The 21,633-nt window shown below is 41.5% G+C and overlaps 1 protein-coding gene across 2 annotated transcripts in view; it reads right to left on the reverse strand.

The window, feature by feature from the left end:
• The window catches only part of MTHFD1 (methylenetetrahydrofolate dehydrogenase, cyclohydrolase and formyltetrahydrofolate synthetase 1), a 40,829-nt gene that overhangs the window by 2,788 nt on the left and 16,408 nt on the right, over positions 1 to 21,633 (reverse strand). For both annotated transcript variants that reach the window (XM_041399993.1, XM_041399985.1), the window contains exons 9-26: positions 19,769 to 19,896; positions 19,025 to 19,122; positions 18,300 to 18,473; positions 17,655 to 17,791; positions 17,320 to 17,366; positions 14,934 to 15,041; positions 14,758 to 14,832; positions 12,787 to 12,889; positions 11,547 to 11,623; positions 10,451 to 10,591; positions 7,830 to 7,898; positions 7,176 to 7,287; positions 6,846 to 6,985; positions 6,383 to 6,424; positions 5,266 to 5,366; positions 4,366 to 4,543; positions 3,908 to 4,015; positions 2,557 to 2,709 (exon numbers count right to left, since the gene is read on the reverse strand). In XM_041399993.1, the coding sequence (XP_041255927.1) occupies positions 2,557 to 2,709; positions 3,908 to 4,015; positions 4,366 to 4,543; positions 5,266 to 5,366; positions 6,383 to 6,424; positions 6,846 to 6,985; positions 7,176 to 7,287; positions 7,830 to 7,898; positions 10,451 to 10,591; positions 11,547 to 11,623; positions 12,787 to 12,889; positions 14,758 to 14,832; positions 14,934 to 15,041; positions 17,320 to 17,366; positions 17,655 to 17,791; positions 18,300 to 18,473; positions 19,025 to 19,122; positions 19,769 to 19,896 (1,991 nt within the window). The remainder of the gene's footprint in view (positions 1 to 2,556; positions 2,710 to 3,907; positions 4,016 to 4,365; positions 4,544 to 5,265; positions 5,367 to 6,382; positions 6,425 to 6,845; positions 6,986 to 7,175; positions 7,288 to 7,829; positions 7,899 to 10,450; positions 10,592 to 11,546; positions 11,624 to 12,786; positions 12,890 to 14,757; positions 14,833 to 14,933; positions 15,042 to 17,319; positions 17,367 to 17,654; positions 17,792 to 18,299; positions 18,474 to 19,024; positions 19,123 to 19,768; positions 19,897 to 21,633) is intronic.

Below are 21,633 nucleotides of genomic sequence, written 5' to 3' on the forward strand. Positions count from 1 at the left end.
AGAGCAAGAAACTTCCTATTTATTTATGTATCACTAGAGAATCATGGAGCTTTGCAGATCTCCACCTCCAGATTCAGAGGGCCACAGCAGGAGCTCAGAGTGGCATTCAATAGAGTAGGAGGTGCTGCAAATGTGCCTGACTTTGCCATTTCTTGCACTTTCTATTTTGAAATGAACAGTCAATTTTTCCTCCTTTCCTATCCAGAGGGCAGCCCACAGTGGCTACTCTGCTATCTATTACTTCAAGGCAGTTTGCTTAAACCCCAAATTTCCATGCAGTGCAGAATAATTTCCATCCAGGCCAATAATTTTCTGTACAATTGTCTACAATGCTTCATGCAGTTATTTTCAGAGCTGAAGGAATGAACTTTTTCTCATTTATCCTCCTCCCCTTTAATACCACATGTGCTCAAAAAGAACATAGGGCAATTTACACTATTTACTTACAAGAAAAACTTAGACCACCTGGGTATAATCAAGCCCCTTGCAAGATTTCAAATAAAACTAATACCAACCAAACATATATTTGTTGCTCTTGTGCCATTTAGGATCTAAAAAAAACAGAGCTGAATAACTGAGAACTGTTTTCAATTCTTCAGCAGCAGCACCAGAAAACAAACCAAATCAATCTGAGTCCAATGATTTATTACATTTAAATCTAGATAACCTTTGAAATTGTATTTCCTTTAAAATCTCACAGTATTTCATGGAGGTACAACAGTTTCAACTTTAAGCCAGAAAGGAAATTTCCAAAACTCAGAAGCTGAGAAAAAAATAAAAGCATGATGTGCCTTTGTGATTAACTTCAGGTAACAAGAATAGGCACACACCAGTGATTAATTTCACCTCACATTTATCCTAAAAGCTTCTGCATAGAGCTACGTATTTGTTGCATTTTGAGCTCACAGTTCAATGGCTGCTGCCTAAAATTTATTCTGAGGCTAACACATCCCCTGCTGAATGGGTTTAAAATAGTGATCTGATTCAAAATGCCCCAGATTGTTTCTCCAAAGGACATCCATTCCCTGGGTTTTAGACACCACGGAAGAGTGATCACATCCCAGCCAGAAGACTTATTGTTAACTCTGGCAGAATTAACACCATGATTTGCTACACGGCCAAGAAAACATTAGGAAATGGGTACAGGAGCAGAAAGGAAAAAGTCCAACTCCATAGAAACTGAAGACATCAGAAAAACAGCCAAAATGTTAGTTTTAATGTCTGAAAATATCTCTCTCTTGTTTACTCATTAATGCAGTGTACCCTTTCCTTCTCCAATGCTTATGAAATAAATAATAAAATAAATAATTGTTTGGACTAAATCTTGGCTCGCAAAAAATGCCATTTATAACAGGAACAGGCATGCTATCTTTCATTCTATTCCAAAACACACATTAGTCTTTAGAACACGGATGAGCCACACTTCAATCAGGATGTGATTACCTTATTTATGCTGGATAATCTGGAAACCTTAACTATCTTTTTCAAAAAAAAAAAAAAAGAATTAAAAAAAAAGGCAGCCAATATTTGGCTCTAGCTAGCATTTGAAGAAAGAGAGGATCCAACTCTTAAATCAGCAAACTTCATCACTGAGTCATGCACCCCAATGCTTCTGAAACTTTATTATAACAAACATGTTGCCATGAAGACCTCAGAAAAAGGTCCAGGGCTAGTAAACATGAAAAAGAGCTGCTTGCTCCAACTGCCTCATGCCCTAAGGTAATCTAACTAGTTACTCAACATTTGCCCAGGAGAGATTCCCCCCAGGTAAGATTTCCAGAGGGTCCTTTCATCCTAGCGCTGCTTCTACAGATGCAAACCTGAATGTGGGTTCATTTTGCAGATAGCTCCTCTTTCTGCCAGGCAATTCATAACAAAGCTGTTCCAGGATCCTATTTCCATTGTTGTTATTCTCTCTCCTCTCAGCTGACATTATGCCAATCATATCAAAGAACAGAAACTAAAAACTCAAGGGCACAGTGAAATGAGTTGTTGGAATTATTGCAGTCTGAACAGCAAACAGATGGTCAGCAAAACCATGAGAACCAAAGAGGAGGGAGCCTGATAAATGATTGATAGCAGAGCTCAGTTTTGCTTTGGAGGGGTCTCATCCAGAGACATCTGCTCTGTAAGCTTAGGAGGGGTTGCCTTGCTCTGCCCTGATCCACAGCTGTACACAGAGGTCACCTGCAAAGTGCTTCACCAGGAATGGAAAGTCACAACAGCAACCATGTGGGCCAAGATTTCTCCCTCTACCAGCCTGCTGTTCCTACAATTCACAAACTACAGAGCTCACCCTTTTCTCAAAATCGAGGAAAAGAGAGATGTAGGACCTGAGAAATACAGCAGGGGCTTGCTAATTATTCAAATGTCAAATGCTCTATTTCAGCCTCCCTCTTCCCCCTGAGAAAAACCCCTATTAAGGCATCTGATACACTGGACTGTTAAAACACCAACTGTAAAAGACAAGGACTCTCCTGATTGAAGACACTTAACAGTAAATGACTCCTGGAATGCACATGAAGTTGTTTTCCTCACCCCACAGCTACCACATACCGTTCCCACCAGTGGATACAAGAACCCAGCCCCAACGCTGGCCCGAATGTCTCGGATTGGCAGAACAAAACCTGTAGGTGCTCCTTTTTGTTCAGGGTCATGAGACAATGACAAGTGAGTTTTAGCCATGCAGATTGGCAGGTTTCCAAATCCCTGGGAAAAGAGAAAGAAAATGAATGACATAAGTGGAAAAACCAGTAATTTTTCCAGTATAAAAGCTAATTGCTCTATTGTGCCACTCTCTGCAGACATCAGGCATTTTATTCCCCAACAAGTGCTTCATCCACAGCCTGTCAGATCCACTGATCATTCTACATCCCCATTCCTTCTCTATCAAATTCTGTCCCCACTCCCATTAAGTACTAAAGAAAGAACCACCATGTCCCTTGGCACATCTAGCTGAGGAAAAGATTAATGTCATGGAGGTGCTGGATATGCAACCTTGACAGCCAACTTACTTCCTACTCTCTTCCCAAAATGTTGAACAGCTCAGAGTTAAAGTTTTGCTCAGATGAAGTCAATTAATTAGAAGTGTTTGATCAATACAATTGCAGGCTGTGAGGAAGTGGCAATTGCATGCTTTTGGGATTTTGATGGACTTGTAAAGGAATATATAAGAAGCACGAAAGTGAGAAGCTCTATATGCCAGTAGTAAATGGACTGCAAAAGGAAAATTGGTTACAGCACCCTGCAGCCAATGAATTGCCAGTCCTCACATTGCTTTCCTCTTCAAAGACCTTCAATAATGCAGAAGCAGGTAAATTCACAACAATGTCACACTAGAGAAGAGCAAAAGCAACACAGCAACCAGAAAACACTGAATTCAACAACCAGATGGCAGGTGCAAAACTTAAAAAATTTCCATGTTAAGTCTTGTATAACCCATAGAACTCTTTCCCCAAAATAATTGTGACTAAGAAAAATCCACATGGAATCAAAAACTGATTAGTGGAACTTGATCTCAATGGAACACAATGGAAAAATAATCAGAGACTATTTAAAACCAGCGTAATGAGTTGTAATTCCCTAATTCTCTAAATGCTGAAAGACTGGAGAGTATAGTAGGGAAAGATCACTAAATCCTCCTACACTTTCTCCCCAAAACTATTACAGATGGGTACCAGGAGGTACTGGGCCACATGAGTGAGTTCTGTCTTCTTCACTAGAAGACAAGGCCAGTTTCTCTTTTCCCACATCCTTTTCTTCCTCTGCCGTAGCAGCATTTAATGATTCCTGGATAAGGACAGGATTTGAGGGAGGATTCCCTTCAAACACAGCTTGAACACCTCCGTTCAGTATGGTAATTCTGAATGAAAAGCACCACTGCTACCAGGTGATGTGGAAAACTCACCTGCTTGGTGTACAGGGCAACTTTCTCCTGTGCTTCTGGAAGCAGCTCAATGTCTCTTGCCCCATAGACCTGCTGGGCAATAAGCCTGATCTTGTCTACAATAGGTAGCTGGAAAAACAAAAAAGACAGGCAAGTCAGCATGGCCATATCACGAAGACCTGCAGCATGTTGTGAAGTGCTCTTCTATAGACATAAGGCTTAACTGGCTTAATTCCATTTGCTGTAGAATAAAATACAGAGTAATTTGAGAGTTTTCAAAACATGTTTTAGTATTTCAATGGGTAGCCAAAACAGTAAGAACTGACTAACTAGGACTGTGAAACTGGTGGAATCAATGTTTCAATTCTAACACCATGTTTCCTCTCAATTTCTCAGGCAGCCTTTTAGCCCTGTGCAACTTAAACTAGTGAAACCAACTGATATAAACAAAGCATCTCTGAAATAGTGCAAGTTCCTACCTCCACATTATAGAGGAACCTGAAGTTGTTAGGTGCCTGGGATGCTCTCTGAACAGCTCGGGCCAGGGCCAGGGCTCCTTTCCCTCCCTCTGCCCAGTGAGTGCACTCCACAGCATCGAATGCTCCCGCCTCCCTTGCATGTTGTACCACGAGGGCCAGTTCAGCCTTTGTATCTGTCCTGCAAGGAGAAAGTTTGCATGTTTGTACCAGAATGCACACACAGGAAATGAATGATCATTCTTGACAAGATCCAAAACGTGTCCAAAGAAACCACAGCTACCAGAAAGCTGCTCAGGGGTCACCCACCACAGCCTCCTCCTCGGCTGGCATCAGCTTTAACAGCACAGCTCAAAGTACTTCTGCTGCATAAAAAGACCACACAGTGGCTGTTTGCTGTGCAGTACCACATGCAGAGCCCAATTGATGCATTTTCCAACAATGCAAAACTATGGCCTTCCAGTATCTGAAGGGAGCCTACAAGAGAGCTGGAGAAAAACTTCTTACAAGAGCACGAAGTGACAGGAACAAGGGGGAATGGTTTCAAACTGACAGAGTAGGTTTAGATTGGATACCAGGAAAAAATTCTTTACTGTGAGGGTGCTGAGGCACTGAAACAGGTTGCCCAAGTATTGAAAGTGTTCCTGAAAGTGTTCAGAGCCAGGCTGGATGGGGCTCTGAGCAGCCTCATCTCATGAAAGGTATCCTTACTCATGGCAGGGGAGTGGAAATGGATGATCTTTAAGGTTCTTTCCAACCCAGGCCATCCTAGGGTTTTATGACTCTATGGAAATGCTGCCAACAACACATCAACAGTACTGAGAATAGGAGTTTGTGTTAAACACAGTATGTGAAATGCCACAATGTTACACCTGCACCACCCCCCAATCCCAGCTCACTCACTTGAAAGCATTGACGGCCACGACCACCGGGACACCGAACATCCGCGCGTTCTGGATTTGCTTGTTTAGGTTGCTGCAGCCTTTTGCCACCAGCTGAAGATTCTGCAGAGGAGAAAACAGGAAGCATATTTTGTCAGGGGCAAGGAAACTTTTTTCCCAAACCCACTAAATCAGAAGCTAACTGCAAAAATGTCAAAATGGGAAGGAAACCACAAAGGCAAATCCCCAGTGCTGCTTTTGGAACAGTCCAGATCACTGCAAGCTCTTGGACAAGAGACAGGAAAAAGAGTGACTATTTCTAATGATCACTGGTTTCAGCTCCCAAGTCAAGGTAAGAGAAACCATTTTTATCATCCTTTTTTATGCTTAAAAAGTTAATACCTGTTCTCATTAACTCCCCACAGAAAAACCTCAGTTTCCTCTCTGACACATTTCTCTTTATGTATTAAATATCACCAGCAGTGAATTTCATGAAATCCATTTGAAGTCTGTGGTAACAGCTTTCAGTTTACATATATTTACATTTTGCAGCATCAGAGACTATTCCTGGAAATTCAGACATTTCATCCCTTCCTATGCAAAGGATAATATATACAGAAGCTCCATGAGTGAAAGAGCTGCAGCAATGTAGAGAGCCTGATCAGTTATCCAAAGGGTACACAACCATTCAAGGCATAAGGATAGAAGGTGAGACTTTAGTTCACTTTCCTTGCTTGCAAACGAGGGGGGAATAAAAACAAAATCTGCTGCTAAGAAGAGAGTAATTAGAGAGGCACTCTGGATATTTTCAGAGACAATATTTCAGCTAAGCAATTACTCCACATTGAGAGGGTTGGGGAAACAGAGTAGATACTACTATGAAAAATTGAGCACACAGACAACTGCCTGAGTTAAGTAGAAAAAAAAAGGCTCTGAACAGTGGCTAGGAAGGACAATAAATGTTTGAAAGAGCAGAGCCAAATTAACACAATAAAAAAAAAAAAAGAACAATACAGCTTGTGTGTGGAAGCCTTTCTGCGGCAGCAAAGTAAGAGACACACTAGTAGTCCAGGCATGCACTGCATGACACCATCATATCATGACCACAATCAGCTCGTCCACAACAGCTTAAAGATTACCTCTTCTGTGTATTCCTTTGGCAAAGGTACCCCAGCAGTGACCTGTGGAAAAAGGGAAAGAAATGGGAGTCCCATAAGACTTTTGTCTATGACAGCAATCCCCACCTGATTCTTTTTAAACAGTGTCAAGATACAACACTCTACTCCATGCTGATCCTTTTCATTGCTAAGAAAAAAATAAAAGGAAGAAAAAAAGACTGCATGATAAAATACATGACTCACTCTGGAACTGTTACAAGAGGCCCAGCATGCAGGCACTTCACTAGGGCAATAAAACAAGCAGGTATGAACCCATAACATACTACAATGAAACTGTTGACAAACAGGGAAATATTAATTCCTTTTACAACTCTGAATTTCAAGACAACTTCAAGCTGATCAAATGCTACAAGGCTTTAAGTGACTGGAACAGAACAACAGGAACAGCCCCTCAGACTTACTGAAAACCTTCCCCAGTACTTACTGCAGGTCCTCCCCCATGCATTTTCAGAGCTCGGACAGTAGCAACCAACACCACCACATGAGGCCGGAGACCAGAATAGCGGCACTTAATGTTGAAGAATTTCTCCATGCCTATGTCCGCACCAAATCCTGCTTCTGTAACTAGAGTAGGGAAAAAAAAAGAAGTTTGTGAAAGATTTCTGGGTGGAGAAATCATACTCTGATTATATAAATCAGAAATTCTTCCAAGGAAAAAAAAAATTATAAAAGCCTGAAGACAGTCGTGATAAAAAAAGGCAAATCCCTCCAAATCAAAAAGCAAACAAAAATACCCCACACTCCACACACTTACCAACAAAACCATCTTTACCCACAAGCTTCAATGCTATTTTGTCTGCCAGCACAGAGGAATTCCCATGTGCAATATTGGCAAAAGGTCCAGCATGAACAAACACTGGTGTTCCCTAGAACAAGGGGGATGCAGGAGAGAGAGAAAGAGAAAATCAGAGAGTGCAATTTTGCAAATATGCAGCATGTCAGGAGCTAAGTACTGTGGTATTTGAAAGTAAAGAAAAACACTTTTAGAAGACAGATCTTAAAGCCTTCTGATCAGACATTTGTTATCAGCAATAAGGACTACAGGGCAAACAGGATTATTATAATCTCCACAAGTGGAGGTACTAATCCGCTTAGGAAAAGGATGGCTAAATCCCAGCAACTCTTTGTCATTCTCCTTCATCCACACCATTTAAATTCCCCAAACACTTCTTGACATTAAAGACAACAGACCAAAGACACAGCAAATTTTAGTGCATTTGCTCAGGGTCATCCCACATGCCAGTGGCAGACCTAGAAGGAACCCAGCCCTCTCCCCTAGCCCTGAGCACAAAACCACAGTAAACCCCCAACTCTGAGCTCAGCAGAGCCACACTGATTATGATGAATTAACTAAACCAGTTGCTCTAGGTGTCTTCTCAGAGCCAAGAACCAAATAACCTGTGCTCACCTCTAGTGTCTGCATGAGGTTTGGTTTAACAGTATCTTTCATCAAGACAGCCAGAGCCCCAGTTACTCCCTAAAAGAAAGAAAGACAATCAGTTTAAAGATGTACCAAGACCTTGAGATGGTTCCTATGCAGTGTAAAGGCTCTGATTTTGTCTTTGTGGGCTTTTGGTACCGGAACCAGAAGTTGGTCAACATAGCACTACCTCTAGTCAGGGCAAAGCAGAAAAATGACCTTTACATTCCTGTAAGAGGAGCTGTGATTTCTGGTGGAAACAGCCTCTTAGTTGTGACCTTGCTGGGCCATCACTTTATAGCAAAGGCATGAAGAACAATTAATTAATGTTTCAATGCTATGGCAAGGTTAGCAGGTAAGGACAGCAAGGGAGTAACCTCTCAGTAAGTATGGTTTACTGCAGCCCATTCAGCAGCAGAAAACAATGTTCTTAGATTTTGTAGGTTCATTTATCCTGGATTTTTCTTCCTTATTCTCAGCAACTTGGTCTACATACTGGCCTTAAAATGTCATAACAACCTGCTATATCCTGCTCAAGTCTCTTGTGCAGAAATAACTTTTAAAATGAACCTCTGTGCTGATGAGAACAACCAGGCTGACACGAAAGGCAAACACCAGAGCCCACATTTCCTCCCAGGTGCAGCCACGTACCCTTATGAATTCTGCTTCCTGTGCAACGAAACCTTATGATTTCATCCCCATGTGCTTTGGGAAGAGAAGATGTGGGTTTGGTCATTTTTGTGATTGACAGTCCAGTGGAAACCAAACCAGCTGTTATCCAGCACTTGAAAAAGTAATGAAAATTGCTGTCATGTCCTGAGCCAAATGTTCACAGCAGTTATGAAAACCTTGACCCACAATCTCTTTTTCTTTCTTTTCAATTTGAACTGAATTGCAGCACTCAAAGATATGAAAGCCTATGTCTTTCTAAGACATTCACTGCTTTGTTTCATTAGTTTCAATCTTGCCACATGAAAGCTTATTTAACATTTAATGGGTAAGATTTAAACTTCACTCATCTCCACAATAATGAAAACTGCAGAGCAAGATTTCCATGGCGACATTTCAGACCCATGTCACTCAGCGCACTTCGATACATCCCATCTCTAAAAACCTCTAGTCAGTTTTTGATTCCAAGTTCCTTCCCAGATTTTATTTGCACTTCCTGGCAGCAGAGTCATGACATTGGTTGCACCACAGCAGCAGGACCCAGCCTGATCTCTGCAATCACATTTCTGCCTGCATGAGGAGTGGGTAACATGCTCCTAATAACATGAGCCACTGGCTGCCATCAAGTGCAAAAATAACAGACAAGAGAACCTTTTGGATGTCTGATAACATCCTCCATTCTGCAATTGGAATGGACAGAATTAAATATAATTAGATTTTTAAAAAAGTTTAAAAAAAATTGAGATGAAAGACTTCTATCACCTGGACTACAGAAAAGTCAAAGAAACTCCCAAGCCAAGCATCATCTGCCTACATGGCTGATGGGCAGTAAGAAACACTCCTGTTTTCCAGAAAAAGGGCTTAACTCAGTTACTTAAGTTAAACTGGCAGCATGCTAGGTGTAGGAATTAAAATCTCAAAGCTGCCTACAGAACTTTGGCACATGCTCTCTCTCGTTCCCAACAAATGTCTCACATAGGGATTTACAGATAAATTGTTCCAGCCTGGCACTTTTCCTGCAAGGCCAGAGTTAGGCCATCAATCTACTGTTTCTCAGCATTATCCTGGGAGGAAGTAAAACAAATAAATTACACTTCCACATCCCCCCAGAACATAAGGAAACAACCTGCAGCAAGATAGCAAGAGCTGGGTAAGCCTTAATGCCCTGTCCCACCTAGCTGGAAACACAGGTCAGGAAGAAGTGCCTGAGACACAGGGCATTGTTCTGACACCAGGCTCAAGCACCATTTGGGAAAATGCTATTTGAGTCATTCCACAGACCTGCCAAGAACTAACAATTATTGGAGGGAGAGCTGCAAAACAGTGCTGCAGCTTGCAACTGCTGCTTAGGGCTGCTTTACACACTGGTAACAGGCATCACCAGGACTATGACATTCAGCATTTCATGAAGGGAAATTAAACATTTGTGTCCCTCATCAAAGGCTGCCTTACAGAGAACACACACTTTTTGCAAATGCTTTGGCTTTTATGCATTTACAGACCTCCAGAAGAAGGTATTTAATTGTCTGTAATTGAATTTGCAAACGCTTTGCTCCTGCTCAATGTTTTCCTCACTCCAGGGAGCCTAAGAAACAGGATGGCCAGCAGGATGCATTTTGAGTTCTTCTGATTCATAAACATGCTTTTTATGTAGAAGCCACCATCTATTTCCCCTGTAACTCCTATGGTGCCAGTTGCAACTTGACACACAGCACATCCCACAGGACCCTTATCCCTGCCCACACACACCCTCTCTAAATAAGGTGTGAAGGTGCCACACTGAAGGAAAATAACCTTCATTACCTGCAGGGGCCAGGATTTTATCTTTACTCTTCTCTATGCTAATTTTATCTTTTTTTCCATACAACTGCCTCTCTGCTTTTTAATCCAAGGACTTTCAGAAATCATAGGAAAAAGCATTTAATAGCAATAACTCTTACAAGGTCATCGGCTGTAACTGGCTGTCCTTTTTTGCTGGAAGCTACCACCATTCTGCCAAATCGCTTTTTCATATCATCCAACCCATCAGCCAGGGCTAGGACTGCCATGATTTCACTGCTCACCGTGATGTCAAACTGAGCCTGCAAGAGATGAATGAAGGACGTGAACTCATTAAGATTCCCTCCCAGCAATTCTTGCCTCTGTTCAATTCTTGAAACAAGGCAAATCATCACCATTGTAATAAAGAAAAGAAAGAAAAAATACAGACATAGAATATACAAGAAATCCAAAGCATTGCTCTCAGAGCACTTCATTTAATTTGGCCATTTTAAACTAGATTTTTTTCCCTGCAAAATTAAACAAAACTTACTCATTCTGTTGCTATTACATGTCTCTCCTGGCACGAACATCAGTGATTCATTTAAGAACACGTAACACTAAAAAATTATATTTTTGAAGACTTACTAACTCATCTGATCATTGCTAAACAATACAGTAAAAGACTAAAAAGCCCACCAGCAGAAAAACCAGATTCTATAGGAAATGTAGGGTAAAATTCATCTGACATAATGCAGACACTTCTGCCTTAGGGAAGTTAAGCACCCTAAGGACATTTGAAGTCAAAAGAAAGAGGCACAATTAATTTGAAGTATAAATTTGACAGTTACTTAAGGGATGAGGGGAGTCACAGCCCAATTGCCTCTTTTACTCTATTGATTATACAATGAATCTAGACAAGCTCAGATTCTGTGTCTAGTTTTGGCCAGATAAACCCCATCCAAAAAACCTGAAGTAGTGAAGACAAACCACTGTCATGACCAGCTTTACAAAGGGCACTCGTGTGCCACTGTTATGCCACAGACATCCCAGTTTGGGAAGCCAATATTCAGGAGACAACAGGGAAGGAGGGAAGAGTCAATTAAAACCAAACACAGCGCTGATAGCAAATTTAACTGCTCAGTTGAGAAGACTTTCTGCTTTCTCTTTTAACAAGATAATGGTCAAAGATGAAAATAGCTGGAGTTACAGAAACTTCCTTCAGGAACATATTTTTCAAAGTATTTTTTAAAACATGTGAGAAAAGGGAACAATTACCGTCCGTGTGAAGCCTTTCTCTGTTGAAGACTGTCCAATAGTGATTTTCCTAAGGAATCTGTCATTTGTATCCAGTACTGCAAGGAATGCAGAGAGGTGAGATGTCACATTGCCAAGTCATAAATTCACATCTTTGCCCTGTGACAAACACCCAGCCAGGTCACCAATGAAGAGAAGATGGCAGTCTGAGAAACCATCCTCTCCTAGGGAATGGCAGGTGCTTCTCAACATGATTCTTACACAAAAACTGCAATGAAATTAAGATACCCAGAGACACACCAGAGCCTACACTGCATTCAGAGGGGCACTGCATCCCTTTGTGTGCATTAACCACCAGACCAAAGCTTCTCTGAAAAGCAGAACTGATAATACTATTCCAATTGATTTTTCACCATCATTAACCAATATGAATCCAGGAAATTACTGCAGTCAAAAAGAAATAAAATTAACACTTCATAAGTAAAGTGATAAAATGGTCAGATACTATCATTCAGTGAAAATTGTTTCATACAGCTCCATTAAGTCAAATTACCTTGGAAACACAAACTATGAAACACTGGCTTAAATTTGCTGTTTCCTTCTATATGCTTGAAATATTCCAAGTGTTTTATGAAGTATTTCCCATGAGGTAGACTACTTTAGTCTCATTACAGGTTATGAAGCAAATTCTGGAGAATACATTTCGTACTGTATTTTAAAAGAAAGAAGTAAAAGCAATACACTTGGAGCCTAACTCAGAAAAAAAAGTCCACTTTTAAAATTCTTTTGACAGTGAAATATTAAATCTGCCAGATCAAAGAATGATTCTACTTTCAACTATCCTTAAAAACCTTTAAAAAAATCTGGTCTTCATCTGCTGTCAGTTCCTGACAGAGCAAGTGGGCAGATTAAAACTGAGTTTAATTCCAGAGCAGAACCCTCTCCTTACTCACAGAGCAGTAAGGTAAAAAGGCTGCTGGTTACAGTTGCCAAATTCAACTCTCTCAGTGACTGACGAGTCCAGAAACACAAACTGTCACCCATTAGCAAACTCTTAATGTTTGTGAGTTCAAAGCAGATTCAAAGCCCCTGTGTTAGACCCTTCAGATATGGGATCCCAGCTGCAGGCAACTATGTCACCAAACTTAAGGAGGGAGGAACCAGCTCTGCCCTCTTTCCCATTTTCCCAGGAAACCCAGTTTCAGCTGCAACTGCAAATGTCTCTTTTGACAAGTTTTCTTTCATTTAATGTCTCTAGTACCTCTTTGCCATGTTATGGTGCTCGGGTCAATGTCCAGTCTCACAAATGCATTTACTTCTTCCTTTGTCAAAGCCATAGGATCAGTTTTGTTAATGCCCAGTTTCTGTGGGAAGATAAATAAGAGGTAGAAAATATTCACAGACATTAACCTTTTACCACAGTATTGAGGATTTGGCATCAGCATCTGCATATTCAGAGATAAGGAGGGGCTGCCTTTTTGGGACCCTTTCTTCCAAACCCCACAATAACACAAGATGATCCATGTCAGCATATACTGGACAAAGCTTGCTACTGTCCAGCTTGGAAAGGGCAAGGCAGACAATGGAGCTCATCAGGGCAGGTTGTCACCAAGCTTTGTGCAAAGCACCTACAAGAAAGAGTAAGAGACAGCTCTGCACTTCCTTCCATGCCTTGCTCTCATCACTAGCCTCACATGCTTACATCCATTTCTCATTAGTTTGCCTGGGGTCACTGCACACAGCCACATGTATTTAAAGCCACGGCTTTCAGCATGCTGGTTAAAGCAGCACAAAGGAGGAATTAAACAATTCAGTCACAAGGCTGTCAGCATCCCAGAAAGCTGATCTTGAACACACTGAGAGGATGGGCAGTTTGCCAAGTTGCTTAATTGAGAGAAGAATTATCTCAAGAAGCCTGATAGAAGCACACGCTTGGGCATGAGGGAAATGATACAGTTGATTTATGAACGAGTGAGGTTTCTTTAATTAACCAGACAGTTAAGTCGTATTTTTCTCCTGAAGAACAGCAGGGAAGAAGAAAGTCTGTTCTTTTCCTCTTCAAGCATATCATTTAGAAAAGGAAATAAACAACAACAATGACAGAGATACCATCTTTCTGGAGTATTAGCATTCTGTTCACATCTTGACATTTAATAACCAGAAGAGTGGTTAGGGTACAGTTCCCTCAGCAGTCCATCAGGAACACCAAGCAGTATGACATCATTTCTTGCTCAGCAATGGAAGCAAACCACACATTCTCTAACGGTTTAAGACATTATAGCCAATTAATATATCAGAGTTTTACCTTCCCAAGTAGTCTGACTATTGCTCCTGACTTCCAAATGGGCAACTGATCCAGCCTGAATACTCTACAAAACAGGCTTGTACCTTGAAGGAGCTCAGCAGGGCTCAGTCTGTCCTCCTAGCTACAAGGTTCAAGCCCAGTGCAAAACTATTCATCTGCTAATCCTCATTTTTGCAGAAGCCAACGTGAACTTGCACATGCCCTTAAGTTTTAAGGATCAGAGGAGCTGTGGGCTGCTCAGGGACTGCCATTCAATGAAAGGGCTACTTATCTAACCAGGTATTTTTATGTTTTTTTTTGTTTTTTTTCAGAGGAGAAATTTGCAATGTAGGGAACAGATGTTTTTTTTTTCATTTTTCTTTGTTTTTTCAGTCTGGGTAAGACAAAGAAAATTCTGTATGTTCTCTTTTTGCTAAATTTTATGAATTTGTTTTTTTTGTGCTGCATTATCTACACGTGTAGCTGTCACATGGGAACCACTCATCTCTAGCTGTAACTGTGTGTTAGGTGAATTTTATGAATTGGTTTTTTTTGTGCTGCATTATCTACACAGCTGTCACATGGGAACCACTCATCTCTAGCTGTAACTGTGTGTTAGGTACAGAGACTGATTCTGGTCTTTTCTTAAACTGCATTAAGGATACTGAACAGACACCATTGATAAAGGACACTAACCTCTACTTCTTCCCACTGTGTTAATCATAGAGTATTTGACAGAGTTATAGCAATGATTCTTCCCCTTGAACCTGCATCTGTTTTCTGTGCTGTATGAAGGGTTACCACACTTTGGCACACTTTGTATAAAAAACAAATGCCAGCAGAATGACCCAAGGGGCAACACAGAGGTTTCTGTAACGTAGCTCTGCCTACCTAAAGGATAAGTAAATGGAACAGAACCAGAAACCAATGAGAAAGCAGCGAGCTCACCTGTAGCCTTCGGATCTGAATGTCTGAGAACTTCCTGACACCATTGACAGATGGCACCAAACGGCTGTAGAGAGCCTTGCAAAATGAAACAAGCAGTCAATCAGCACTGCTGGCACATCCAGAACAGCCTGGCCAAAGTGGGCTGGGATCAAACACATGGTGAGGAAGGACTGTACCTGGTCAGACTGAGTCAGCTCGTGAAACATGCGCGCGTCAATAGCGGCAGCGACCAGGTTGTTGGCTGCAGTGATGGCATGGATGTCACCAGTGAGGTGAAGGTTAAACTAGAGGACATAAAACATATCAGTTACCTCATCCTGCTGCAATTTTCATTTATTCCAACTCACCGTAGACAGATGGAAAGAGGAGTATTAATAGTAATGTTAAAGTGGGTGAGGGTGGAGGGGGAGAGATTGCTCAGTGCAGTATGTAGAAGAGAGGAAAGAATTTCTCTAAAACATAAAAATGCCTCCCCCACATTCATGTCATTTTACAAACTTCTAAAACAAAGCTCCAAAATAAAAAGTTGTTTGTTTTTTTCTTTTCTCCTCCACCAGAACAGTTCTCACAAGCTGCTTTGGCACTTAAAGACCCGACTTCAACACACTCTGTATTCTGCATTACTCCTCCTTCACCTTCCTACTGACCCGCTCATTTGCACAGCAGGTTTCACACATACATTAACTGAAGTGGCTGCTGCTCCCACAAGGGAGTCTGAGCTAAACTGGAACTAGCAACCTTGTGCAGCACTAGCAGTGGAGCTCTGTGGTTGCACAGAGCTCTGCTTAAGGTAACCACCCAAACACAGAATCACAGGCAGAGCTTGTAGACCACGTACTACACAGTGACACTGCTAGTAGTTTTCTTAGTTCTATCTCATTAAAACATAGTTTGAGTGAGTTTGCCTGCTTGAGTTATCTGGCTGCACTGCACTATCTTGTAGCTGTGAAGCTGGTGAAGGATCTAGACTGGGTATGAGAGAAAATTTCTTTGTGAAAAGGGTTGGCAGGCACAGGAACAGGCTCCCCAGGGAAGTGGTGGGGTCACCATCCCTGGAGGTATTTCAGAAACATGCAGTGGCACTTGGGGACACGCTTTAGTGGTGGGCTTGGCAGTGCTGGAGGAATGGCTGACTTGGTGATCTTAAAGATCTTTTCCAACCTAAATGATCCTATGATTATGGCAGGTGAGTAAAAGTCTGGTTAAAACAATCCTCTTCCTCTCTAGCAAAGCAGCAAAGGAAGAAGATGAAAAGGGGATATTAGAAAAGGTGATATGACAGAATACCTTACAACACCATTTTATTGAAGCCTTGTTACTGTCGTCTCAAAACCCACAAAGCTAAAACAGAATGCAGCTAGTCACACACCAATTATAAATCCTAATTAGTAAATGCTAATTGTCTCATTCTGCATACATGCAACAAAAAGCAATTATTATTACCTTTGTTCTGCAGTATGGACTTAAAAGTTTTTCACTTGCTATTTTTTATAGGATGAAAGCTGCATGCAGAATTTAAATGATGTATCAAGATCATTATTTTAACTAGTGACTCCAGATACTTTAAATTTTACCAGACGTGCATTGACGAAAACACCCCCACAAAACTATGTGCATTTGTACCACGTGGGTCATACTTAAAGAAAGTAATTCCAACCAGTTTGGTTCCTAGTGTGGCTGTTTCCCACTGCAGCACACAGTCAGGTATTTTGGCTTGTCTTACTAACACTCCCAAAGAGGAGGAGGTTATTTTTCCTGTCACATCTATTCTTCCACACATGCTCTTGGCACCTGTCTGAATCAATATTCTGCCTCCTGAACATCTTTATCTTTTATGGACTTGCTGCATCAATTAGAACAAACAGCCCTTTTGATCGTTTCTACTTTTCTTCCTGAAATTGTCCTGTGTCAATCTACAATGAATGAGACAAAGGCAGAGTTCTACAGGCAATTACTCTGAGAGCTGAGAGAGGCATGAGAGCACATGCTGCACGTGCTTTTTAATTCCCTGCCTCCAAATACAGAATTTTACTTGTTGCCAAGTCACACCAGAAATATGCTCCAGTGCCAGCCCCCCAGAGGCTGAGGTCTTGGCATTGCTGATTCCCAAATTCCCTTTTCCCAATTCCTGTTAGTAATCTAAAACACAAGTACACCAAAATAGCTCATGGAAAGAGTCGGTGGCCACCACAGCTGACAGAACTATGCAATATTCTTCCAAAATGCATTAAGCCATTATCATCTTCATTTCAGCACTGGGAAAAGGAGGCACAGGACGTACTTTGCTTCAGGGTACACAGCAATTCAAGGCAGAGAAGGGGAGGGAAGAGAGGAACTGGGAATTCCTAGCTCTATGAAGTTCCCTAACCATAAAGACACACTTCTGAAACAACACAAGGATGGTTGCTTGCTAAAAAAAAAAGCTTTGCTGAAACCAAGCACCCAGTTCTTTCAAATGCTACACTAGATCATAAACTCATATATTTTCTAAGTTATCTGACTGCAGTATCTCTTCAGGGTCTGTGAGCTGTGAGGGCAATGAGGCTTTGTATGAAGAATTACCTCTTCCATTGGGACAACTTGACAATAGCCACCACCTGCAGCTCCACCTGCAGAGAGACAACAGTCAGACCACACCAATCCAGGTGTCTCCAGCCCAGTGCTATTACATCTGTTTGCTTAATGGCTCCAAGAGGGCAGCTACCACTGAGTAGCTGAGTTTAAGTCCCAACACAGTACCTTAAAGATAAAACTGAAGAACTTACCCAAAGCTCTTTTTTCTTAAAATAAATGCACTTGTAACTAGAAATAATGTGAAACCACAGTGCAGAAGAATAGTATTTCTGAATTCCATCTTTGTCCATTTAGGCTAACTGCAAGCAACAAAACAATCATACCTTTTATGCCAAAAGTTGGCCCCTGAGAAGGCTGCCGAACACAGGCAAAGACATTCTGATGAAGGTGTGCTCCTAGGGCTTGGACAAGGCCAACAGTGGTGGTGCTCTTCCCCTCTCCCAGGGGAGTTGGAGTTATTCTGCAGCCACAAAGCAGAAAAGACACAATTACACCCTTGCAGTGGGTGAGAATCAAATCCCAGGGATAAAACAGTCACCCAGTGATTGCAGTTAATGGGAATTCAAATTCTGAACTGGCTCATACTTCAGCTAATCTTCATCAATTCAAAACTGGAAAGAGATTGGCAAATTATCACATAACTGCTGACAACTTTCCTCTGAAACAATTTGCTGGTTCCTACTGAAGGCAGGCTACTAGACCTGGAGAAGTATGGCTAGGAACCAGTCTACTCATCATAACCCTGACCAAAACAGTTCATCTGCTGGAGAGAAATGTTAAGCTACATTCTCACTGTTTGCCACAAATGATCCATCTACTTCCCAAATGCCTACATTTTCACAGTGTGATTCACTAAAACCCCAAGCACCCCTTACAGTCACCCCACCAAAAGACAATTCAACAACAAGCCACGCTAATAAAATTTCTTTTCATCTTGTAAGTGATGCCTCAGTTCAGGAAGCACCTACCCAGTAACAACAACGTATTTGCCATCTGGCTGGTTCTGCAGACGTTTCAGCACTGAGAGCTGAACCTTGGCTTTAGTTTGGCCATAGAGCTCCACCTCATCAGGGAAAAGGCCAACTTCTTTTGCAACTTGATCAATGGGCTTGGGCATGCAAGACTTTGAGATTTCAATATCACTTAAAGAAAAAGAGCAAGATGAGTTTATAAGTCAGACTTCCACAAATTCCCTGCTTCTGTAGGGAATAAACTACAAACACCTAATCTATATTTTAGAAGTCAATCTTTAAATCCCCCTAGTTAAATGAATCAATCCCACAAGTGACAGTTACATTACAACAGACACATTCTCAGAGTTGCCTTTTTAAAAATAAAAAAAAGGGCAAACCCAAAACAAACAACAACCCCTCTCCTCAACCTCCCCATTTTCCCAAATGCCTTTTGTAGGCAATGTGTTAAGATCCCATATGGTATTTTGCATATTTTCAGCTGCTCCTTGGGGACTTGACACCAGCAACTCCTATTTGAAGATGCTAGGGTTTTGACATGCCAGACTGAAAATTTTCCAAAATACAAGTTTTTCACTATTTCCTGAATCAGCCACCATCTAGCTGCCCTGAAGTGTGTGAAAGTCCAAGAAGACTACACTTAAAGAGATATCACAGCACCACTGCAGCTTAGCTCTGCTTCCTCAGGAAGACCTTAGAATGCCTTAATTTGAAAGCATTACCTTGGAACAGGCACCTTCAGGGTAAGCTGGTTGTACTGGATGGTCCATTTTCCAGGCTGGAACTTTTCCAGAAAACGCTGTGCACTCTCCACAGTGCTCTAAAACAAGCAAGTGAATGCAATAAAGCAACCATCATTGCATGAACTGCATTGGTTAACAAAGAGACCAGAAAGGTTTGCCCTTCCTATCTGTCTCAGTCTGGGATTAAACCAAAGTGCATTTATTAAAGCATTTGCTAATAATCCAAAATGAGATTCTGCTTGCTGTTTTCTTCAAAAGAAAAGAATCCCACCATATCTATCTCTCTACTGATCTTCCAGTGTGCTGGATTTTTTTGGGTTGTTCTGTGTCAGCAGGGTTTCTTAAGCAAATCATGGAAATAGAGAGAGCTGGTTTATACTGTTACTCTCCTTTTTGTCCAATCACTCTACGGATAGTTTCAGAATTACAGCCAGAGCATTATAGGACAGACACATTTTTTTAATGGTTTTGAGCAACTACACTCAAAAACGCCTAAAAAACCTCCCAAAACTGACCAACCAGAAACCTCTGTTCTAACATTTCCTGAAGTTCATCTTCTTCCTCAGTTAATTGAATCCAAATTGTCTGGACTAGAACCTGGAAATCCTAACTAGATTTTTCAAGAGCAAGAAGGGAGCACCTGCTGCTTTGGCAGTGTGCTGATGGTCAGCAGCAACACCCCCCAAAGCAAACACAGAGGAGATGACACAGTCTGCTCAGTACCTGCATTAACATGGCCACAGTCATAGGTCCAACACCACCAGGAACTGGAGTGATGAAAGAAGCTTTTTCCTTTGCTGAATTGTATGCCACATCTCCCACAACTCTTTTTCCACTGGCCTTTGTGCTGTCTGGGGATTTAAGGAGAAAAGTAAGTTACACATCACATTTCAGCACAGCAGCAGAGGAGACAGCACTGACTGAAGCCAAAGTCTTTAATTCTGCTCGAGCAAACAAAATAGAAGCTGAGTACCCAGGAAGCTGCAAAGAAAGATGAAACAGCTAAGACAACACCACAAGATGAAGCTGTTATCATCATACTTCACTTGCAGAGTGTCAACAGCTCATGCAACACATCCTCCCATTAAGCACCATTTATCCTCAGCCAGACAGATCTCCCTTTCCTGGAGGATGCAAGTCTCTTCTCAGTGGCTCATTGCCCACGGGGCAGTTTGAATGAGATATAAACCAACAGTCATGAAGAGGTGAGAGATGACACATGGCTGACTTGTTCCAAACCACCAGGTTTACATTTACTCTGTTTCATTTTGGAGGGCATCTGGGCCTTACTATTGAATAAAATCACCTCCTTTTACAGAAACTGAAGGCACAAAGTGCTGAGCATTTCAGTTATCACTCCTAGTTTAATGATGGACCAGTAAATACTGCAGTTCACAGACATCAGTCCTGTCAAAACAAACTTCACAGGTGCCTTAAGAAAGGTTCAGTAGGATAATCTTTCTCTCAGGCAACATATTTTGCTATATCTCCTGCTGCACTATATGACCTGACAATTCAGAAGCAGACATAGTCCTTTTTTCCAGTGGTGACCTTTAAACTCACTCATAAAGAGAGGAAGAGACAAAATGAATTAGCATACTAGCAGAGTTATCTAAGGAAGTCACTGATTACAGCACATAAACCCAGAAAATTTAAGTTGCTCCTGGAATGGCAGATTCTCACTTCAGATAAAGGACTCTAGGGAGCTTCTACTCAGCGTGAAAATCTGAAAATAGATTCTAATGTTGTTATATTGAAATATTATATTGCATACAATAAGTGTGTATTTGAACAGAACACAATCACTTTCATATACATCTGGTGAGGGGGAGGGAGTGGAAGAGAAACCAAACTCCCCAACAGCAGATTATGTTAAAACCAAAGAGAATAAAAGCCAACATTATTTTTTCAGCTGCATTGTTACTGACAATTAGCAGCTTGGATGCTTTGCTGTGTGTTTTAAGCAACACTACTTCTCCCTAAAGCTCAAAGCTTGAACAACATCACAGCTGGTAACCAGTGTTTCTGCAGCCGCTGTCAGTTTGCTGCCTCAACTGCAGACCAGCCTGGCCTTCCCCCCTAGAGACCAATTTAATTAAGGCTGCAAACAGTAAATAATGTAATTTTATTTTCTTCCAAGGATGCCAAGCAGGCTCATCAGCCATCCTGGCCAGGAAAGCTCTCCCAAGAACGAGGAAAACAAGCTGGCACTCCAAACTGCCTCATCTGTTCCACAGACACAGAGATGAGCACACGCCAAACAATCCCCCAGTCGCTGCTTCTGCACCTCACACCAGGCACTGCTGAACACAGCCTAGGAGCTATTCAACTACCTGCAAAATATTCTTTTGAAAGAAACTCACACACAATACTTGCCATCTCTCCCCATAATTTCACCTTTTCAATATTCATCATCCCACTCTTAAAAAATACAAACTAGTTACAGGGAGTATTAGTGACACTATAACCATGTTGCAAAAAAGCTGCTATCATATTCCACTCACGGCTCCTTGTTAGCAAGGGCTGCAAAATCCCATAGCAGGCAACTTTGAGCAGAGTTACTTCCTCCATCAGGACTCAGAGAGGGA

The sequence above is a fragment of the Onychostruthus taczanowskii genome, unplaced genomic scaffold (genome assembly GCF_017590055.1).
Source record: "Onychostruthus taczanowskii isolate IOZ18803 unplaced genomic scaffold, ASM1759005v1 scaffold1, whole genome shotgun sequence".
NCBI lineage: Eukaryota > Metazoa > Chordata > Aves > Passeriformes > Passeridae > Onychostruthus > Onychostruthus taczanowskii.